This window comes from Tiliqua scincoides, chromosome 5, assembly GCF_035046505.1.
Source record: "Tiliqua scincoides isolate rTilSci1 chromosome 5, rTilSci1.hap2, whole genome shotgun sequence".
In the NCBI taxonomy this organism is placed as follows: Eukaryota; Metazoa; Chordata; class Lepidosauria; order Squamata; family Scincidae; genus Tiliqua; species Tiliqua scincoides.
The window spans coordinates 32,964,548-32,987,931 of record NC_089825.1 but is presented as its reverse complement, the minus strand read 5'-3'; the positions used below and the strand labels follow the sequence as shown (position 1 = coordinate 32,987,931).

The 23,384-nt window shown below is 41.5% G+C and overlaps 1 protein-coding gene across 1 annotated transcript in view; it reads left to right on the top strand.

Annotated features, from left to right (window-relative positions):
• CRPPA (CDP-L-ribitol pyrophosphorylase A) overlaps positions 1-23,384 on the top strand; it is a 75,898-nt gene that overhangs the window by 22,676 nt on the left and 29,838 nt on the right. Inside the window, exons 3-6 of the mRNA XM_066628397.1 lie at positions 3,655-3,804; positions 10,361-10,465; positions 14,734-14,779; positions 21,964-22,061. Of these exons, the coding sequence (XP_066484494.1) occupies positions 3,655-3,804; positions 10,361-10,465; positions 14,734-14,779; positions 21,964-22,061 (399 nt within the window). The remainder of the gene's footprint in view (positions 1-3,654; positions 3,805-10,360; positions 10,466-14,733; positions 14,780-21,963; positions 22,062-23,384) is intronic.

Below are 23,384 nucleotides of genomic sequence, written 5' to 3'. Positions count from 1 at the left end.
CCACATAAATTAGAGCAGTGGTTCTTGAACGTTTAGCGCTGAGACCCACTTTCTAGTATGAGAATCTGTCGGATGTCATGATTGAAAGTGACATCATCAAGCAGGAAAATTTTTAACAATCCAAGGTTGCAATCCTGCCCACACTTACCCAGGAGTAAGTTCCATTTACTGTCATTGTTAAAAGCATATACGCAATAGCCTGTTAAAAGTACAGATGTGTAACATTTCCCCAGATGCAGTCACATATCATGGTAGCATCAAGTCTAATATATTAAAAATAAAATATTGAAATGAATGAGAACCCACCTGAAAATGACTCGCAACCCACCTGATGGGTCCTAACCCACAGTTTGAGAAACACTGAACTAGAGAAAAGTAGAGAGGACATGACAAAAAATAAAACAAACCAAGTTTGTTGAATGCTAGTTCATTTTTCTAGTTAGCTAAAATGTTGTTAGCCAAAGAGGGCTTGCAGTTACATTATTGATCCTTTGTTGAGTCTTGTGAAAATATCCAAGATGCTATCATTGCATGCTTTTGAGCTGGCACAGTTCCAGCTAATCCATGTGGGTCTTGGACAAGCATAAGATAAGCATAAGATAAAGACACAAGGCCTTCTTGGGTCTACCTCGCTTAAATATAGTCCCACCCAGATTAAAAACAAACAAACTGACATTCACACTCCCAGTGGAACCAGCCAGTTGGAGCCCTCTGCATCATTAGTGTCATCAGGCACAAGAGACAGATAACCACATCTCTTGCAGATTTATAATACCTATTAACATTTTTATCAGCTTCACAAACATTATTTTTAATGAACATTATCCATAGCTGAAGTAAATGGAGGAATTCCTGCTCATAAGAAACTCCATGTGAATGTTGGGACTTCCTGGAGTTTTAGATTGTGATCAATATGTATCACTCTACAGAGAAAACAGTCTAGATCTTACAGTGTGCATGACAAAAGCACTGCCAAGACTTAATCACAAAGAATCATAATGATTGCTGTACCAATTTTTGTTTTCTTGATGCTGCAATCTAATCTTCAGTTTTACTGCCCATTAAATTGGAGGAATTCTTCTAAAATCACTTTAATGCTAAAAGAATAGCTTATTAAAACAGTATTGGTTTAATGTTCAGCTATTCAAAAAGTTTAATATGACTTTTAGAAATAGTTGAAATATTTTAATCTCAAAATGGCAAGTGGTTGCTTTATCTTTGAAGGTGGTATTCTGTAAACTTTAGTAAGTATGCTTTTAAGACAATTCTGCTAATAGAAGTAGTAATTATGGTATGCATTTCAAGCATGTTTGATTACTAGAGAGATAATTGGTGGGAGTGCAGAAGTCTGAGTAGACATGCATGTTCCTACGTGTCACAAACGTTAAATACATGTATTTCTCCTACTTTTGTTTAGAAAATACATGTGGTTAGGAATGCCCACTAATGGAAATTGTTTCAGTTGTGTAAAATAATATTTTCTATGCAATAATGTGTGCAAAGAGTTTGATTAATTAGGTTGAGAAGCCATTAATCATGTTGATTTACAGAGTAATCCTATCCCGAAGTTAAATTTTGCCTGCTGGTTAGATCTAAGTTACATGCTGGAGTAGGTTTTGATGGCTACATTGGTTTGCTGTTGTCCCTTATTGCCTCTCATGCCAGCAGAGTTTCACCTGTTCAGAGGGCAGAAAGTGGGTGGAGTAAAAGAGTGATAAGAAAGGAGCAAAACTTGGTTGAAATTCTGTGCTTAGAGGTGCAAGAAAACAGTGATAAAAACAAAACACTGCTTTATGCTCTTCTCTGCCAGGCAGCGACTGAGCTTTGCAGCTGAAAATACGTGACTTCTGATTTCATGGAGAAACTGGAAGTGATGTTTTTGATGCCTTATAAGGCATTGGGAGACCCAGGAAAGCCCTCCAGGTGCCTTCAGAGAGGGCATGCACAGGGGTGAGCGTGCTGGGGAAGCCTGCACCTGATTTGCGGATAGCTGAACCTGTGGATATAGGATCTGCAGATATGGGGGCCCCCTTATAGTATATTCCTATTTTACTTCATTATAGCTTTTCTAAGGCAGCTCATTTTTATGTTGTTGTTTTTAAGGTCATGTCCTCAAAGTCCCTAAAATCACAAGCAACAAACTAACCATGCAACCCTATACATCTTTACTCAGAAATGAGTCCTGTTTTGTTCGATGGAGCTTACTCCTAGGAAAGCAAATAGTTAGGATTGCAACCTAGGGCCCAACCCTATCCCTCCCTGGTGCCCATTGGTACCAAAATGGCTGCTCCTGTTTCCTGTGGGGCCAGGGAAGGTGCTGAAGGTCTCCTCGGGGAAAGGGAACCTTGGTTTCTGTATCCCATGACTAGCATGGCTGACCCCGATAGGTTTACTCAGACCTGCACCAGCCCTTGATATGCACAAGACCCATGACGGGCAGCTTGGCTCAGTAGGGGGCATAAGATTCTGTGGCAGCTTCATCCCCACCCCCTCCCAGGCTCGATCTGTCTTCCGGCCTTCCCTCCTCCCACCCTTCCCCCAACCTCCCCCATCCCGAAAGCCTCCCCATTGAGAGGCAGGGAAACTTAGTGTCCAATGTTCCAGCGATGCACCCTTCATGTTCTGAGACCCATGCCAACTGGCCCTGACCTCTTTTTCAGTGCAACAGACTCACTGGCAGTGCCGGAGTGCCTAACGGCAGTGCTTAAGGTGGGGCTGGAATGCCGGTAATGAGCAGCACAAGATTGGGCTGTAAGTCAGCACTAACTAAAATAACACAGCAGCAAATCAAATATTTGTATGAAAATTTCAAATTTGAAAGCAGCAGCAATTTTAAAAACAGTGTGCTGAATTTAAAATGTTTTTACCAGGCACCAATAGATTTGATGAATCTTCAACAAGTATATGGTTATACAGAGGGCTTTCCATAAACTGATGGTCACCTTAGACAAAGGTCATTTCCCAGTTGTGACCCATCTAAGCTCAGCAGATAGGGGAACGCTGAGAAGAGTCTCCCCAAATGATCTCCAAGTACAGATAGGTTCTTATGGGGCAGGTAGAATTTGTGATAAGTCCTACAGGATTTGGGACCAGGAGGACGGCAGCATCTTGAATTGTGCTCAGAAAATCTCTGAAAACCTTAGAAGCTGTTTCATAACTGACAAGCTATTATCTACATAATTCATGCCAACTCAACAGTTTCAGAACACAGGCTAGGCAATTGAAGCTTCTAACAGGTAGAAACTTAATTCATGCTTATAAAAGTTTGAAGACCTGGTAGGTATATGTGCTCTAAGTACTCTTCCACAAATATGAAAGTGTGTTCTAACCTGTCTTTGTGTGGTCCTTCACTGGACAAAAGACTTAATGTTAGATTTTGCTGCTTTTGCTTCAGCATAATACAAAGATGTGATGATGTATGGGACTGGCTATAAACATAATGTGCAAAGCTCAACTTTCATTTGTCCTTTAGAATAGGATGTGCAGTATATCCCAGGAGGAACTGCAATGTCTGTTTGGATCAGGCCAACAATATATGTGGAAGTCAAAATCTTTAATTTGTTTGGACGTGTTCTTTTAAGCAGAGATTAACTAAGGTAAACATGTAAATCTGTGTTTAAAGACATTTTTGTGTGTGTGTGTGTTGTTCCCTAGGCAGCCGGAGCAATCCGTCCTCTTGTCTCCACTGTTATTGCTTCCTCTACAGACGGATGTTTAGACCACTCACTAGATCGTGCCAAGTACAGAGCAAGTGAAATGCCTCAGGCGTTCTTATTTGATATAATCCATCAAGCATATCACCAGGTAAGAATTTTGGCATTTCAAAAGAAACTTTTTTTTCTTTTTCCTTTCTTGCTGACTTGCTTATTTTCTTTTGGGGAAAAAATACTAAATATCTGTTGTATGACATTTTAAATTTTTTTGTTTTGTCACCATATGGCCATTTTTCATACTTTTTTTATTTATAAAAATAAGATATAGACTGTCATGTATTTACATGACATCTATATTTCAACCAAGAGATATTCTCAAAGCAGCTTACAATTTAAATAATCATTAAAATGTGCAAGATATGGGCAGCCCAATCCCAAACCCTGGCTGGTCACTCCATCCGAACTAACTTCAAAGGTCTTCTTGCCTAGTCTAGCACTGATTATTTAAGTTCATTGTCAACCTAAATAGGCTTTTCATTTAACCTTCTTCAACTACGATATTTTTATACTGATATAATTTCAGATGCAATTTGTTACACTGCTACAGGTTTTCTGGTCTAATTTTAGTTTTACAGTGAGTTAAGCCAATTGCCTCTTGTCCTGGTTATTTTTGAAGTGGTAGAAGACTCTTCATTTTCTTTTTGGCCAACGTTTTCAATATATCTTAGGTGCGGTAGTGATAATGTGCAGCAGGTGAGGCAGAAGCGAAGGATGAGCCCTTTCATCTCTGACCTTGCTTCTCCTTTCAGATACAGATACCCTGCATGTCCACGTCAAGGAGTCCTTCTGAAACCTGACACAATACATTTCCCATTCAAGCAGAGATTTTTCTGATTGAACAGAGATGGCTCCATGGCTTCATCAGGCTCTGTGTGAATTGCATTCTTCATGATAGTTCTCAGAGGGAGCAAATGACTATTACTAGAGCAATCACACTCAGGCTGCAAAGTCCCCAGTGTGCACAGTTGCTCTGATGTTTGTTGAGCACTGTGGTGCTACCTCCTTGTTTCCAGAGGGACCTATTGATTGCCACTGGGCGACTTCAACCATAATATTGGAGCTGGATTTGATTGCAGAATTTTCTGCTCATATGTAGCTATATGTTGCTTTGCTATAATCTTTTTGGCTGATTACTTGTGCAGTAGGCTTTTGTTTAGGACAGAGGTTCCCAAACTGGGTTTCACAATGCCCTGGGTGTCACAACACATATCTGGAGGTGTTGCAGGACCCATGCTGGCTGAGCTGCTCAGCAGAACAAGTCCAGCATGACATGCTAGAGCAGGGGTGTCAAACATAAGGCCTGGTGGCTGGATGCGGCCTGTGGAAGCTTTTTATCCAGCCCTCATGCTCTTAGATGCTGAGCAATGCTGAGGTGTTACTGCTGTAAGGGCAGCCCACTTGAAAATTTGGCTTTCTTATATCTTGAAATATGAACAAGATTTGTGTATTTTCTCTTGTCATTTACAGCTAATGAGTTCCTAAGTGAGAAAAAGTGCCTATTTTTGTTTAATGACATCACTTCCTGCCTAAGGACATCACTTCCGGCCCTCAGCAGGTATCATGAATGCTGTTCGGCCCTCGGTATGAAACTAGTTTGACACTAGTTTGACACTAGTTTGAGCAATGCATGGAGATATGGAGCAGTGGGCTGGGCTGCTTGCTGAGCTGTAGAAGGGTCTATCTGCCCTCCCTGGGCCATTTAGCATGATTTTTGAGCCATTTTTACAAGGCATGAATCCAGAAGTAAGTGCCAATGATGTCATCATGTCAGCACAATGTGCATCATTGCCAGTTTTCTGAGTCTGGAGCTTGGTGGGGGCATTACTGGCCGGGTAAGTCTAGGAAGCACTGGTTTAGGCTCTGAAAGTGCCAAGTAAGTCTGTAAAGTGCTAGTTTAAGCTTTGGGAAGCCCTGTTTTAGTGATACTCTTGAAGTATCACTACTTGGAACAGCTTATTTCTTGAATCTAGGAACTGAAAACTCCTCTTCCATTGCCAGTCCCACTCACTTTCAATAAAAAGATTTCTTTAACATACTTGGTCCTAGAGCTTAGTGGAACATTAGGGGATAGCTTATGATCATTGTGATTTGAGGCTTTGATAGTCTATGACTGAGGCATTCATATCAGTGGCCCACATCTAGTGTTCATCCTCTTTCTGTTCACTGTTTGAAAAGGAAGCAGGGAATGGTGCTGAAAAGTTCATGTGGCTCAAAGTCGAGTGATTGGCTAGAACATCTGGTGTTTCTTCTTCCTTTTCAAATCCAGGAGACAACAGCAGGAGTTGGATCAGTGGAGGCTGGTGTGGCATTGCTAGATGTGGGAGAAAATGGTGATAATGAAATAAAAAACACATAGCACAGCTTTCTGCACTTCTCATTTGTGTAAAAAAACCCCCCACAAATCTTTGAAAAATAAAACCGTTTTATTTATTATTTAATGGGGACATGGGTAATGACGATGGCTGCATCTGCTGACACCATACCACTTACCTAGTACATTTTAAAAGTGATTATAATGCATAATGTAAATTTTGAATAAAAACACATAACACTGCTTACTGCACTTCTAAAATTTGAAAAACTTTGCAATCCATGATAAAACTGTTTTCTCCCACATCTAACAGTACCCATACTGGCTATATGAAATCTTTTATGAAACTGAAATAGCTTAGTAAGCAGTTTCAAAGTTCATTCAGTTTGATTGAAGCACTTTTTGTTTTCTTTCTCCCTATCCATTCCACGACATACTTGGACTACCCAATCCTAACCTGCGCTGTACTAGGCAGCCAACTGGCCTGTGCTGGATAAAGCATAGGTTAAGAGGTAGATGCCACAAAACTCGAAGTAAGGGGAAATATTTCCCCTTACACTGTGTTGGTGGCAGCCACCCCTTGGGACAACTTGGATGTGTGCCAGTGAAATTGGGCTGGCCAAGAGGGGAGTTAGGATCTAGACTGAGGCCAGTCCCAACCCCCTCCCGAGCCTGGTCCTCCCACTGGTCTTCCTGCCCCCCCGAAACACCCCCATTCTACCCTCTGGAACCCTCTTCGACCCCTTGCACTGGCCGCCTTTGGCTGGTACAAATCTACCAGCCCAGGGCATGGATCTGGTGCAGGGAAGCCGGCATGCATCCTTGCGCCAGCCTCCCGGACTCCAGAGTAGTTGCAAACATGTTTTACGGCACGTTTGTGACACTTCCAGTCTGGCACAAGGGACTTGAACCAGCCAAACACAGAGTTAGGATTGTGCTTTTAGTTTATTGTGACATTAAGCTTTCCTGTGATCTGACAAAAGAACAAATCTGAGCTCATCTGTGCTCATTATATTACAGCAAATGTTAGTGTTGACCATGCACTATCCTGGCATGCAAGAGTAAGAAGCAGGCTCACAGTGTTTGGACTTTTATTATTATGAGAATTTCATCTGCTTCCAATTTCCACTGCTTCATGGCAATTCCCATTCATATTAGCATTCTACAAAGAATAGACAGGAAGTGTGAATAAACCATCTGCCCACCTCATTGTGTTGCAGGAAGGCAGAGTCTAAACAAGCACTATACAGTTTTGATTGATAATTTTCATGAGACATCAGTTCAGTCATGTTTTAATTTATTCAAAATCTAAGACAAGACTGGTGGTCTGAATGAACATGACTATTTTAGATAGCTCTGCACTTGATTATCTCTTTGGCATAATGGTAGATTCAGGATATAATGGAACTTTGAATAATTAGGGCAAGGCTTTAAAGTTGTTCCGAAGTAATGCAATGCATATGGAAGGTGAAAAGGAGTCATTTTGTAATGGAAGAATTGCTTTTCTAGGGTGCTTCTCATCATATAAGAAACTTCCCTCTTGCTTGAATTCTGAAATATGCAGGTTGAGTCTCATTATTCGTGAGGGTTCCATTCTCAGAACTCATGTGGATGGCAAAAATCACACTAAAGCAAACCAATTTAAAAAACAAAGTCCCTTTGCTCAGGTGATTTAAAAACAGCCTTGCTGACCTTTTTGATGTTAAGACAGTCATTAGGCAGACAATCCATCAATCAGTCTCGCCAGGGACCCCGCTGAACAAAGAGCAAAATGATCTTTCTTTCAAGTGGTCTGGTCTGGGGAAGGGAGGGGTCGCTTTGCCTTAGAGGGAGAATCAGCCTGCTGCCATCTCTCACATTAAGGAGGCTATTGTGAAACTACTGTTTTCCTTTAATTTAAAGGGCCCTTCTCATCAAGCTGAGATAGAAAAATCTGTGGATAATTAGTCTGTACCTGCAATACTTGCATGACTCTCTCTACAATAGTAAGAAAAGCAATTTTTTAAACTGATTTTGAAGGGATGCCTTTTTCCCCTTCTCCAGGGATCAGCACATTCTTTCTCATTTGCAGTGGCCATTCATGTTGAGTCAAATCCGTGTATAACAAGGTTGCACCTGTACAAGCTTTCAGCAAGGATCTGTTTTATTCACTTTACTGATCCATGTGGACTTGTTTCAGTAATATAGTTGACACAGGTCCAAGTAGATTGACTGGGTTGGTGGAGTCTTACCTCAGGACAAGGGAACAAATGTTTCCTTGCCCCAAGGAGGTCTCCAGAGGCCAAAACTTGCCTGCAGGGTGCAGCAGACATCACACTGGTGCTGCTGCATTGGCATACGGGCACTTACAGTGGATTGGACTGTTGGTCATGCAACTAATTTGCCTCTATTGATTTCAATAGTGCTTAGTCAGAAATTTAAGTTTGTCAGCCATTTGGAGGAGTGTTGTGAAGGACATGCCATGTTTTTCTTATTTAGTTTTTCTGCTGTGGTTAGAATGAAAACTTCAAGATGAATGTCTACCTCTTAATACTAGTTATTAAGTGTCTTGCATTTTTTTCCAGAAGCATCATGAATCAAGCGTTCTACCATGTCAGGGCATATGCTAGTTTTAGGTCAGGGGTGTCAAACTCGTTTCATACAGAGGGCCAAATAGCATTCATGATGACTTCTGAGGGCCGGAAGTGCTGTCGTTAGGCAAAAAGTGCTGTCATTAAACTGGTCATAACCAAAAATATGCACCACTTTTTCTCACTTAGGAACTCATTAGTTGCAAATGACAGAAGAGAAAATACACAAATCTTGATAATCTTTCAAGATACGGGAAAGCCCCATTTTCATGGGGGCTGCCCTTTTAGCAGTAACACCTCAGCACTGCTCAGCAACTGAGAGCCTAAGGGCCAGATTAAAAAGCTTCCGCAGGCTGCATCCGGCCCCCGGGCCTTATGTTTGACACCCATGTTTTAGGTAATACATATATTCAGAAATTAAGAGCTGTAATACCACCTTGGTAATTCTCAACTGGCAGAGTTAATGAAGGACTGGTTCAGATGTTCCTAAAATGCAGAAGATTTTGACTTGGGGAAATAATCTGTCCTGTTGATACTTTGAAGAGGTTGGACTGCAGAATATCAGTCACACTCTCCTATAGTACTTGTAGTCTATGGTTGTAATAATAACTAAACTGACTAGTGAGGCAAATTTAATTTCACTACTGTCACTGCCAAATCACAGGTTTTTATATAAAAAACACTTTCGGCATACTCTGTTGTTGAGAGTAAACTGGCAGGAGTTACATATTGTGAATTTAGTGTTCTGATGCTATGAGGTGGTATCATATTAGCAAATACAGGTTTAAAAAGAGCACAGTTATAGCTGTACCCACACATTAGTATGTGCTGCCATTGTTGGCTGCGAGCCAAGTTCGCATGATGATTTCCTATTGACTGAAGCTGTTGTAACAGTTACTGCTATCTTCACCAGACACTAGAGAAGGTATGCAATAGAACAGGGGTGCCCAAAGTTTTTGGCAGGGGGGCCACATCATCTCTCTGACACTGTGTTGGGGGCCGGGGGAAAAAGAATTAATTTACATTTAAAATTTGAATAAATTCACATAGATTTACATAAATGAATATATTAAAGATGAACTTATATGATTGAATGAAGGTCTTGCAATAGCTCAAGGTCTATAAAAGGCCTTGCATAAAGCAAGGCTGGCCTTTCCCTTGCTGCTGCTACTGCATCACAGACATGAAACAACAAGCAGTGGAGGGAGCCCGCATCCCACAGCTCATGCGAGAGGTCAAGCAGTCGCCCTCACTCTAGAGCAGTTGCGTCGGGCCAGTGCAGGCTCCAACAAATCTCTGGAGGGCCAGAGGCTCATTGGAGACTGGGTTCTCCCAGAGGGCCGCATTGGGAGGCCTCGAGGGCCGCAAGTGGCCCCAGGACCGGGGTTTGGGCACCCCTGCAATAGAACAAAGCAGTTGTGCTACACAGAATGAGGTGGGTAGGGAGTAGGATGGGGACTGCTTATGTGTTAAAGAAATTTGGACCACCGCAGAGATAACCACATTGGCACAATTGTATGTGCCTGATATTAGCAGTAACTTTGAGTTATGAGAATGTTGGTCAGTTAGCCAACACAAGTCAGCCAAACAGGATGCAGAGGCAATTAGGCTGTGTTGAACCCATCTGTGTGTAGATGCTTCTATGTACAATATATCTATAGAGTAATTTATGTACAAAGTATCTATAGATAGTAATTTAGAATATCCTGTTGTGTATATGTGTATCCTCTAGACTATGTTGCATTTTTTTTCCACATTTTCTATAGTGTAGTGACTATGACCTGGATTATGGAACAGAATGTTTGCATCTGGCTCTAAAATATAGGAAAACAACCGCAAAACTTATTGAAGGGCCCCCTGATCTGTGGAAGGTAAGAGCAATATTTTGTTTGTTTCAGCAAAAGGGAAACTTTTACACGTGAAATAGTATTTGTCAAGTAGACAACAGTCTCAACAGTATCAAGAAGGCACCTCCCCAGCTCTGAAAGTTGCGGGACACATGCTCAAAACCACAAGGGGCAAGAACTGGTAGTAGTAGCAGCTGCATATCTAGATAAAAGTATTTCCAGTTGCCATGGTTCTCTTATTGCTGCTGCAAATGAACTCAACTACCATTCTGCAGTTTAGAACTGAACAGAAGGCTCTCCTTTGAGATACGTGTATCAGATTTTTCTTAGGAAAACACTCTCTCCTTGAATTTAAAGAGAGGAAATAGAGCAAGGGCAGAAATTGTGGAGTGATGGTCTTGATCTTTGCCAAAAACATTTTTACATTTTTTTGTACATTTAAAAGTTTGTGGTTATCTGTTTGACAGTCTTGGAAGGTTGATATTTTATTTATATATTTTAGAAACTTGCTCTTCTGTCACCAAAAACATAGATCCAAAGCAGTTCACATGAATGAGAATAATAAAATTAGTGTAACAAACAAAGCAACTGTCAAAAATAGCCATTAGCAATAAAGGGATGCTTCCCTTCCTTTAGGGGGCGTTCTCTATATTTGAAGAAATTGTGATTTTTGCCACCTCCCAAAAGACACTGGTTCTGAAGTTGAGATATTGACCAAATGCGGAGAAATCATCATGAAGGGACATCTCATATTCGCAACATGTCTTATTATAGGTACCTCTTATAATCTATTTTTGATGATACTCGGAGCCCAATCCTGTGCTCAGCGGCACGGCTCCATGCTGCCAAGCACTGTTGCCGTCAGACTCCCACAAGTGCTAGCCCAGCGCCGGACGGTGCTGGGCTAGCGCGGGGCGGTCGATCTGCTTTTGTGGCTTGGCGGTCTCCCGGACCGCCGAGCCGTGGCACGGTAGGTGGGGGCGGGGAGGAGGTGTTCCGGGGAGGGGAAAGGCTGGCGGGGGGTGTGGAGAGGCTTGCCGGGGAGGCGTGCTGGGAGAGGGAGGGAGGCGGAGCTCTGTTCCGGAGGATCCAAGGCGCTTGGGGAAGGCTCCATGCCCTACACAAGTGCCTTTACCCTTGCCTCCGCAGTAAAGTGAGTAGCCCTATTGTGGGGCTGCTTCCCTTACCTGGGAGAAGGGGACGAAAGTTCCCTTCTCTCTAGGCGCCTCCCGCGGTAGCTCGGGGTGCGCAGGATCCAGTGGCAGCCCTTCTCAGTGACGCCGAGCCTGGGTGCCCCGAGCAGCTCAGGATTGGGCTGCCCATGGCAGCTCATAGACAGAGTTATTACTGTATATTTATGACATGTGACAGAATAGTAAATATATAGAAGGATGCAACATCCAGAGAGGTAGCCATGTTAGACTGTTGCAGAAAAAAATAACAAAGAATTGGACCACTGTTCACTTGGACTACCACTTGGACTACTGAGAAAGCTTATGCTGAAGTAAATTGTTAACCTTTTAAGAGCTGTGAGATTCTGTGTTGTATCCTAAGGCTTCCTTCTTCCTGCAGAGGGGGTTCTTGTTCCAAATGAAGGCCCTTTCCACAGGAAGAAAGGTCCTTCCAGGAGGAAGGAAACTTAGGATACAAACTAATATGTAGAAGGATAATATCCTAATATCCACTTGCACATCTTGTATTAGTTGAATTTCTAGGATATTATCCTTCTGAGGTCTGTTGTTCTGCACATGCTATCACCATACTGCAACAACCCTTTCATTTTTATAATATATTGCTCTATCACCGTTCAATATATTACAACAAGATGTGCTGCATATATATTAGGATTATTCTTTTCTGTTTGGGCAATTTTTAAAATATCGGAACCTCTGTTTTTTGGCTGCAATGCCGAACATGTGGGAGCTGAAGCAGTCTAATAATTCAGCCCTAAAAGCTGCTCTGTAGGTTGTCTACTTCAAAGCTCTCCTACCCCCTCTAACATGAATGTTTCTGCAAGATTCAATCTTGAATTTAATCTTGAGTTATGATCCATTTTAGAGGCACAGAAGAGCAGCATGTTTCCCTGCAAAGATTTTATATAGATGCAGTTACCGTATATACTTGTGTATAGGTCAAGAAATTTAGGTCTTAAAATTGATCCTAAAAAAGTGGGTTATATATGACTTGATGCCCAATCCTGAAGTGGGATTCAATCCTAAAGTGCCCAATCCTGAAGTGCACGCCGGAAGTGGGTTGCAACTTTTAAAAAATTCTCCGTGTTTTGGGGAGCTCTGCGCCTTAAAAAGGGGTAAAGGCAGAGGAACTCATGCTAGGGGATCGCAACTCCCCGGTTTGAGAACTTGTGCCTTTGTTTAATTTAGGTTTGATATGCTTGCATTGTCATATATTATCAGAATAGAAAGCTTTCAGCTGGCAAGTTAGAGACATTGCTAATATGTTATAGACCAGAATGAGAGCTGTATATTCAGAAGCCTACAGATTTGAAATACAAAGTGGTTACTAAAAGATATTTATCTCAAGATAATTATGACTCACTCAATTATTCTATTCTAGTGGATTAGACACACTCCTTTTAATGAAATGTAGCATTTGAATAGCACTTTCACAATGTGAAAAGTGCTTCACATGTTTATCTTGATGTAGGTCTTATAGAAACCCTGTAAGGTAAGTATCAATATTCCCATATAGCATCTGGGTAACTAAGTTTGAAAGGGAATGCCATGCCTTAGGCCACCTAGTGGAAATCCCTTGCAAAAGTGAGGTTCACACAGGGTGAGTGCTTTGTAGATTACATTCCACTTTAAATACTGGAATAAATGTATTAGATATCAAGGTATAACAAGGCTTTTTGCGGGGTTTGCTGCAATGGACTAGCATGATTTTTTTCCTCTGAAAGTCATTTCATTAAAATAGAGAAATAATGGTAGAAGCTTATAGAATGAGATAAATGTATAAGGCAAAGTCCATGTAGCAGTCTCTGCAAGCTTGTAAAATGAAGAATTTTAAATTTACTTAAATAAAAATAATAATAAAACTTTATTTTTATCCCGCCCTTCTCCCAAAAAAGGAACCCAGGGTGGCTAACATATAAAACAGTTTAAAACATAATTTCATAAACAGATAAAAACATATTAAAAAACACATTAGCAGAACCCATAAAAACAGTAGTCAGAAGAGTCAGAATAAAAGAGCATAAAACAGCAGTTCTTAGAGGAATCGGGCCTGTAAAAAAGCAACTAAAAGATATATAAAAGATGTTTAAAAGGCCATAACGTCAGAAGGCTTGGTTAAACAACAAGGTCTTCAGGCCTCGCTGAAAGGTCTTGAGGGAGGGAGCCATTCTCAAGTCAAGGGGAAGGGAGTTCCACAACGTTGGTGCCACTACTGAGAAGGCCCTATTTCTTGCTGCCGCCCCACGTACCTCCTTAGGCGGCGGCTCTTGTAAAAAGGCCTTCTCTGATGACCTGAGAGGACAAGCCGGATTGTACGGGAGTAGGCGATCTCTAAGATAACCTGGCCCAGAGCAGTATAGGGCTTTAAAGGTCAAAACCAGCACCTTGAATTGGGCCCAGAAACGAATGGGCAGCCAGTGTAGCCCCTGGAGAAGCAGGCTGACAGAGTCAAACTGCCTAGCTCCAGTGACCACACGGGCCGCCACATTCTGCAATAATTGCAGTTTCCGAACCGTCTTCAGGTACTTTTGATCTGTTATGAAGTCTCTATGTTCTTATGATAGTTTTTTATCATTTAAAACAGGGGTGCTCAATAGGTGGATCGCGATCTACCGGTAGATCGCGAGGCAAAATGAGTAGATCACGGAGTCCTGTCTCTCCAAACTGTTAATATGTCAGTTTCGTCTAGTGACTAGACGAAACTGACATATTTAGCTGACACTAAACTGACACTGAAACTGACATTTTAGCTGCTCTTCAGGCATGCAGCAACAAAACTGACGAAACTGACTAGACTCCAGCAGGGGCTCCATACATTAAAGGGGGTGTCTGTCAGACGCTTCCTTCCCCCCTGGTAGATCTCCGGGCCTTGCTGGGTTTCAAAGTAGCTCTCGAGCCAAAAAAGTGTGAGCATCCCTGATTTAAAAAATTCTCAGGACTTCTTGTGCTGCTTGCTGTAATTAAAAAGTTGACAATATCATCTGGTGGTTGTACTTCAATGTAAACAATTGCCTTTGGGCAACATTTTATTGGGAGTGTTTTTTTTTAAAACGTTCTTTCTTCCTCTGTTAATCTAATTAGGTTTAATCTGTCCTTTAGGTGACCTACAAGCGGGATCTATATGCAGCCGAATCTTTAATTAAGGGTATGTGTCCTTGTGCCTGTCAGTTCATAGTGTCACCAAACTGAACCCATAGTTTTGTGTGAAAACAATTTAAATGCTATTAACTGAATGGTAAAATCATGAAACCATATAAACAACTTTCAAAAATGTGCACTTTCACAAAGAGGGCCCATCCCTTTCAAAAGAAAGAATGGGAAATGATGTAAATATGCCCTCTTAGGCTTTGGATTCTCGGTTTGATTTTGGATCAACAATTGCTGTTCTGCAGCCAATATCCAAAGCAAAAACAGAGCCACAGGAAATAAATAACCATGGTGATACTCTTATCTCCTATGTGTGATTATGGAAGTATGTGGCACTGATATAGAGATAGTTGATACAGTATGAAAGGTCCAACACGGTGAGGAGTACTGCCCATCAAAGCTGTTGCTGGGAAAAGCTATATCATTTGCTGTGGCTTCCACTTGTGGGGGACTATTTGGACCAATGTGCCTTTTTTGCTTCTTTCTCAGGAATATGTGTAAAACATCCCCATAATTCAGACTGCAATTCTATCTACATTTACCAGGAAGTAAGCCCCATTGATGATAATGAAACTTACTTCTGAGTAGACATGCTTAGAATTGGGCTGTCAGTCTTTTGCCATAAGACTGTTTCTCAAGAAGGGTTAACGTTCCAAGACTCTTCGCTTCAGATTTGCAGCATTAACTGTTTTGACTTGGGAGTGGTGGGTGTCTTGCTGGCCCTCATAGATTGTAGCAGTGACAGTTCAGTCAGCCTCATCTGGGGAAAAATAAAGTGAAAGAGAATCATTGGTTGAACCTCATCATCACTGGTGATACTTTCAGGGATTTGCTACTGTCCCAGTACAGAAGCAGCATTTAGTGGGTATAATATAGTTTTTCCCAAGTCACACTGGAAGTTCAGCATAACCAAACATAGAAAGTTCCATGTAGCCTTCATTTCCATAAAGATTACATCTAACTACTGAAAATCTGATTCTGCGGACAATTTAAGTTTTGAGTTCCTCTCCAGTTTTCAGTTGCATTACTGAAATTATGAATTCAGTATTTGTGTGTAGAATTCAGACTACAGATTGAATGTATACTCTTATGAGTAAGAAACATAATTTGAACTTGTATATATCAGTAGAGTTCAAAGGGTCATTTATAGTTTTCCAAATTGGGATTTTCCTATGCAGTCACAGACCTTTAAATCTGGAGAATCCATGTGTGAAAGAATGACTTTCAAATAACCAATATAGAACTGGTTACAATAAGCTAAAACCACACTGTGTGTTGTGTGTTTACTTAAGTATGGGCATATCCTCTCAACAAAGCAACATTGTATTTGTTGTATAGACTTGATGTGCCCACCCACAGTGACAGTACTAGCAATTAACAAGCTATTAAAGCAGGTTGAAATGCCAAGATTGGAAAAACGAAATTTAATTTACATTAACAAACCAGTCTAAAACAGTACTGATCCTTTTACAGTGAGCATTTCTTGGCAAACGGCCTGCTGGATTAGTAGAAACTGGAAATATCCAGACATATTTTATGTTTTAATTTTCCTGTACCTTCTTTGTGCTTTTTTTTGGGGGGGGAGGGGTTGCAATTTATTAATATATTTTGTTCAAATTATTTATCTCCTTTTTATATTACAAAGGGAGAAATCAGAATATGGTTTGAGAAAGCCAATTTTTATTGCCAACCTTTTACTATTTAGTACCTCTAAAAACACTGTCCAAGACCATGACAATTCAATGGGATTTAAGTACTTGTTAACACTAAACTAGTCCTTTTAATACATATTTTCAGCTTCTACAAGGATGTACTGTATAACAAAGCTATGCTGTGAAATGCTCAGTTTTTCTTAGCGGTTCTCATACTTAGTAATGTGCAAATATATTGTTAAGCATATTTTTATCTTTTAATATTTTCAATAATAAAAGAATTATTTTAGTGTGCCTTAAGTAGCACACAACACTAATGCTGTGTATTATTAAGGATGACTCTTTTTCCAAGATTTGAGAATAAAGGAGACCTATATGTGTCTCAAATCACCTTCTGTCTCCAAACCAGCCCCCAGTGCATGCCTATACTTACCATAGCACAGCATGAATCCAGTGAAATGGGGAATGCTCAGATAGCAGAGTTAATCATAACTGCTGTCTTGGGAGCAGCTGTATGTACACAATGCAGCGGTTCTGCATAAATAGTAGTAATCAACTGATATGAGGACATTCATCTTCTGAAACTGATATGATATGAAACTGATATGAGGACATTCATCTATCTGAACAGAATCCAGATAGAATATAATAATAAAGATACTATTTTAAAAAATATAGCAATAATAAAAATATTTACAGGTCCATCCTCCTTATCTGGAGATTCAGGACCCATAGATTTGATCCAGTATGGATCAAACCCGCAGGTCCTGATCCACATCATGAGGATTGTTCTGAGCTTCAGAAGGCCTCAGAATGCCCCTGGAAAGCCTTAGAAACTAACTTCTGGTTTTTGCCACCTCCCCAATAGCTCAAACCACAGATTCCTTTATCCGCTATTTTCGACATCCACTGGCGTTCTGAGAACAGAACCCCCACAGATTCTATGGACTGGCTGTCACCATAGAATATATTAAGTGCATCTGGCTGAAATGTTAATGCCATACTTTGATCCTATTTGAACCTTGTACTGCTGAAACACTTATTCCAGCAGCGTAACACCCGTTACAGCTGTCGCAGAATGTGACAAGGCATGGCCTGTCTTCAGCAAGTTGTGAGCAACTGGGTCCACATGCCAGCAGATTGGGATGCCTGTCAGGGGGAGGACTGTGGCACAGAGGGGGAGGAATGGAGCAGAGATGGAGTGGAGAAAAGAGCAGTATTAGTGGCAGCATTGCACACCAATATACTATCCCCCTTCCCAGCCTACTTCTCTCGGTTCCATGAAGGCTTGCATCAGTGATATAGCTAGCAGAGGTCTGATTAGACCCGGTGGGTGGGGATGGGCTTAACCTAGGGCAAGGGAACAAATGTCCTCTAGCACCATCTCGGGCCACCAGAGCCTAAAACACACCCCCCACCGCAGGATACAACAAAAACCTCATTGGCACAGATGAATCACTGTAAAGAGCTGCATTGGATTGAGCTGCAACTGTGACACAGGTTGTACATTACCTAAATGGCAGTTGCCTTTGGTGTTCTATTAATAGAGCTAAAAGAAAAATCTGTGCCAGACACATTTAAAGCCATGGACTTTGTTAGTGACTTGAACAGAATATTATGCAGGCTGCTCCTGAAGTTGACAAAAACTTCCTACCATATACTTGCTGGATAATTTAACTTTTTTTCAGAAAGTTAAGATGTATTACTTAAGGGTTTATCCACATTACTTATAGTTGTATCTCAGTCATGTATTCAGCAGTCAGAGCAAAAAGACAAAATCTTAGACAAAGTCTGTCTCCTCAAGAATTAAGAATCTGTAGATACTGTATTGTCTACACTCCCTGGATTGCAGCTCTTCAGGGTTTCAGACAAGTGACTTAGGACCCAATGCTATCCAATTTTCTAGGCCAGTGCAGTGGGGTCAGTGGGATGTGAGCTGCATCCTTTGGTGGGGAGGCAGTCACAGAGGCCTCTTCAAGGTAAGGAAATATTTGTTCCCTTACCTTCAGGCTGCATTGTGGCTGCACTGGTGCTGGAAAGTTGGATAGGATTGGGCCTTTACTTAACCCTACCTTGAGATGCCTGAGATTGAATTTGAAACCTCCCATAAGCAAAGCAGATTCTGAGTTATAGCCCCAGAATATCCACCAACATCAATATTGGTTTATTCTGTTGGCATTCAACTTACAGCCCAATCCTATCCAACGCTAGTGTATAATAATAATAATAATAATAATAATAATAATAATAGTGTAGTGGTGCTGCTGGGCCCATGCTATATCCAACTCTGGAACTGAGCAGGTGGGATGTCTCCTCACAGTAAGGAGAACATTTGTTCCCCTACCCTGTGTAGCACCCCAACCTGCTTAAAGGGCTGCTTGTATCTGTGACAGCTAACTCACAGGCACAGAACCAAGAAGCCACATGTAGGGTGTTCAGGCCTGGGATGGGGGTTAGAATATGGCAGACACCTCCTTCCCTGCCCTCCCTCTGACTCAAACACCCCTTCTTGCCTCCATTCCGCCCTCCCCTTCACCCAGCGCAGTTCTTACCTGCCCTGGTGGCTGTTGGCTGGGATGCTGTGCCTGCGGGATGATGCAGAACTTCCTGCCAGTGCCATTTACTTGTGCAGTATTGAAAAATGCTTTATGGTGCTTTCAAGACACCCAATGCTAGAGCTGCAGTCATCTAGGCATAGCATTGGGGAGATGCAACCTTTTGTTGCAAGCAGTTCTGGTGAGAAAATGTTACTGAATTCCATACACAGTTGTTATAAGGATCACATCAATTTACTGTATTTGAAATGCTTTGAAGAACACTCACTGGTGTTATACAAATATAAAGTTTTATTATTGTTACTTGATGATGATGATTACTCTTATTGATCAGGGATTCACTGGATTCCTTTAACAGTAACGTTTGCATTTTTTTGTTTTTGCAAGAGTTAAAGGAATACCAGTAAAGGGAATACCCAATAAGTAAGTTACTTGTTTCTGGATTTGATAGAATTGCAATTAAAAATATATGGCTAAAGACGATTTAAAATAAATGAATATTTCTTCTGATTTTCATTATATGAGTAGTTTTTGATGATTTATATTACAAATGTAATCCTACTTATGCAAATACAGTTAACAAATTCCAAATGCTTCAGGAAAACTCAAATAAAGTTTTTCGCTTTTGGCAAAATAAGTCGTTGATAATGGACACATTCCATTCTTTTAAACTGAGCACTGATGTAGGTAAGAAAAACATAACTATCATTCAGATACTAAGCAATGTGGTTGCAATATGTAAACTGTTTGAGTTACTATCTCCAGAAAAAGATTTCTTAAAATATAATGATTCTGTTTTTATCTTTGTAAGTCTTCTTCTTACAACTAATGTTAGAAAATAATGGAACACTGATTTAATAAAAAGCAGTCTTAATGCTCTTTAAGTAAAACAAGTAAGAACTTGCTCCGTGTGCAGACAACGTGGCGCATGTCTGTCTCTCTCTCTTTCATATTATTAGTCTGCAAATAGGGAAACCTCATCCTGCAGTTGGAATGACTCATTTAGAAAGTTAGGTAGAATCTGGATAGTAGAAAAACATCCTGGAAAAAAAAACAAACCTTTTTCAGGACTTCTCCCTCTAGGGCAAGTATATCTTTGAACCTCTAGTTGAAACATGCAAACCGTCATCCTGCCTTTTAGGTATACCTTGAAATATGCATTCAAAAATAAGTGAAGAAAAGGATCCTCTCTTTATACTTTATATATATTTATAACTCGAGCTCTGGTTTGCACACTTGCTTGCCTTGCTGAAATTCTTTTGGTACAGTGAGCCCAAATTTCAACTTCCAAATACAACATTATAAGGGCAAGGCAAACATCCTCACATTTTAAAAGTCAGCTGCTAATTGATAGGACTGCTCCTAAGCAATAAACCACTTACTGTGCCCTGCTTGAACTTGCCACCTCAACAGCAGTTACTCCTTATTGTGCAGCCAACTGTTTCTTTATCTAAACAAGTGCAGTCCTTTTGCACCAGTGGCTTCTGATGGTTCTTCCTCATTGCACTGGAAGCTTTAGAGCATCCCCAGCAGTGCAGACAATCACTTTCTTTCTACACCTCCATGATCCGGAAGAACCAGAAAAGAATGGGAATTCAGATCCCACTTGTGAGTAAAAGTAGCTAAAATCTGGTACACAGACATGCAAAGTCAATTGCTTACTATTGAAGTCTATTAAGGGAAGTTTTTGTATCTCTCACTTAAAATGGAAAATATGGATGCTTAAGATCCACATGTGAACAATCCTCAGATTGGGAAGAAGGTATTTCCTCCGGTAGCTGGTGCTATAAGCATACTTGAGGAATGCAAACTATGTTTACTGTTATATTAAAAATCCCTTGTTGTAAAATGCAATATTCCATATACAGAAAAGTCTTCATAAAACAGATGCTGAAGTAGCTTTCAGATGATTGATAAACAAGAGGAACTTGTACAATAATAGTCCAATCCTACCTAACTTCCGCTTGGCAATGCAGCAGTGCCAACATAGTGTCCACTACATCCTACGTGGGGGGGAGGGGAGTTTTGGCCTACAGAGGTCTCCTTGGGTTGAGGGACATTTGCTCCAGGGCAAGCCCATGGCAGTCCACCTTGGACCTGTGCCAGCAGTATTGCTGGTGCAAGTCCTCGTGAATCCATCAATTCAGATCAGGGATGTCCAAACTTTTTGGCAGGAGGGCCACATCATCTCTCTGACACTGTGTCAGGGGCCGAATTAATTTACATTTCAAATGTGAATAAATTTACATAAATGAATTTATTAGAGATGGAACTTGTATGAATGAATGATGGTCTTGCAAGAGCTCAAGGCCTATAAAAGTCCTTGCACAAAGCAAGACTAGCCTTTCCTTCACTGTCATTGCTGCATTACAGATGTGAAACAGCAAGCAGTGGAGGGAACACTTGTCCCACAGCTCATGCAAGAGGTCAAACAGTCATCTTCACACTGAGAGCAGTTGTGTCAGGCCAGCATGGGCTCCAGCAAGTCTCCGGAGGGCCAGATGCTCATTGAAGACTTGGGGCTTCCCGTGGGCCAGATTGTGAGTCCCTGAGGGCCGCAAGTGGCCCCCGGGCCAGGGTTTGGGCACCCCTGATTCAGATCAAGCACAGGAAGAAGTTGAGGATTCAGCTGCCACTGCTGCCACTGAACCTGCCCCTTTTCTGGGCCCGATTTGCCCTCTATCCCATCCCGTCAACTCCCCATTTCATCCATCCCATCCCCAGTGGACGATCTTACTTGTCTTCCCTGTGGTGGGTGTCACCAGTTCATCGCTGCCCAGACGCTCGCTGCTTCCAGCAGTAGCCAGACTGTACTATCTGATGTGTCATATTTGTGGCAACAGGAAAGCACGTTACACTGCTGGAACACACGTTCTGGCAGCATGTCTAGTGGATATAATTGGGCTGTAAGTGATATAGAAGTGATGATAAAAGACACTCACGTAATTTTGTTCTCTTGTTTTACATTTTCTTAGATACCCTATCTCAACAAGTTTGTGTTATCACTGATTTGAAGAAAGATGCTGTGCAAGTTGGGTTTCTCCTTCATGAGGCATTGAAAAATCATGTGAAAGTAGGTACTATGTTCTGATTCTGAACAGCATATCAGAATGAGGTAGGTAGGTGAAACTGAAAGATATTTGGAAGGTTTTGGCAACAACTGAATGTAGTGAGCTTTTTTCAGAGAGCTGAAATAAAAAGGACCCTGCTGATCAGACCAAAGGTCCAGTATCCTGTTTCTCTCCAGTGGCTAACAAGATGCCTCTGGGAAGTTCAAAAACAGTAAATGAAGACTATCTCTTCTGCTCCCTCTGCAGCTGGTATTCAGAGGCATACTGAATGCTTCTGAGCCTGGAGGTAACATATAGCCATTATAATAGTCATTGATATACTTGTCTCCTATGAATTTGTCTGCTCCTTTTTAAACACCATTTAAACTAGTAGCCATCCTGGATCTTGTGGCAATAAATTAGATAGATTCTTTATGTGCTGTTTGAAGTTCTAAATGCCCTGCCATCTAGCTTCATTGGATGAAACCAATGCTTCTAGGGCACCGTTTCCCAAACTGTGGGTAACACCTCAGTTTTTGGTGGGTCGTGAAAATGACAAGGCAGATTAGGCTATGTGCATCAAGAGTTAAACAACCTGCTACTTGAGGGAAAAACTGCTGCCCAATCACCATTATAGCTACAGAGGCTTGAGCACCTGGAAAAGTGAAACGGTTTTTTTAGGTAGATCCTGATGCTAAAAAGTTTGGGAACCACTCTTCTAGGGACAGAAGCTTTTCTATACACTTTTCTACATGATGCATAATTTAAGAAATTTCTGTGAGAAATTTGTCTCTTAGAGCCCAATCTTTCTCTCGCTGCCTGATGGCGGTGAGGCTCTTGAGACAGAGTTGCAAAAGGCACTCTGACAGCATGTGAGTTAGTGTACTGCTGGGAGGACCAGCGGAACAGGCTGTGCCTTCCCGTCCCAGCTTGCTGGGTCAGGTAAGACAACAGGAGAGGTGAGAAAGGGTGGCAGGAGGGCAGAATGGAGGTGGGGAGGGGGTGAAACCAGGCAGGTAGAGGGGTGTAATGGGGGCAGGGAGGCCGCAGGAAGAGGAGGATCTGTCATGGAAGGCCCATGCTGGATCTTATCCCCTCAGGCAGCAGCCTCCCTGCCCCCTTTCTCTCCTTGGACTTGCATTGACAGACGTGCTGGTGCAGGTCTGAGAAGATCCATTGTGGGTCAGGAGACTTACGCAGGAATAAGGGGATTTAAAATCCTCTTTTACTGCTGAAGCCTCCTGACCCCCACCTCCAGCACCATGGAATGCAGCATTCGTCAGTTTGGCATCGCTGCAATGGTGGTGGTGGGGAAAGAATAAAATTGGGCTGTTAATCCCCTAATC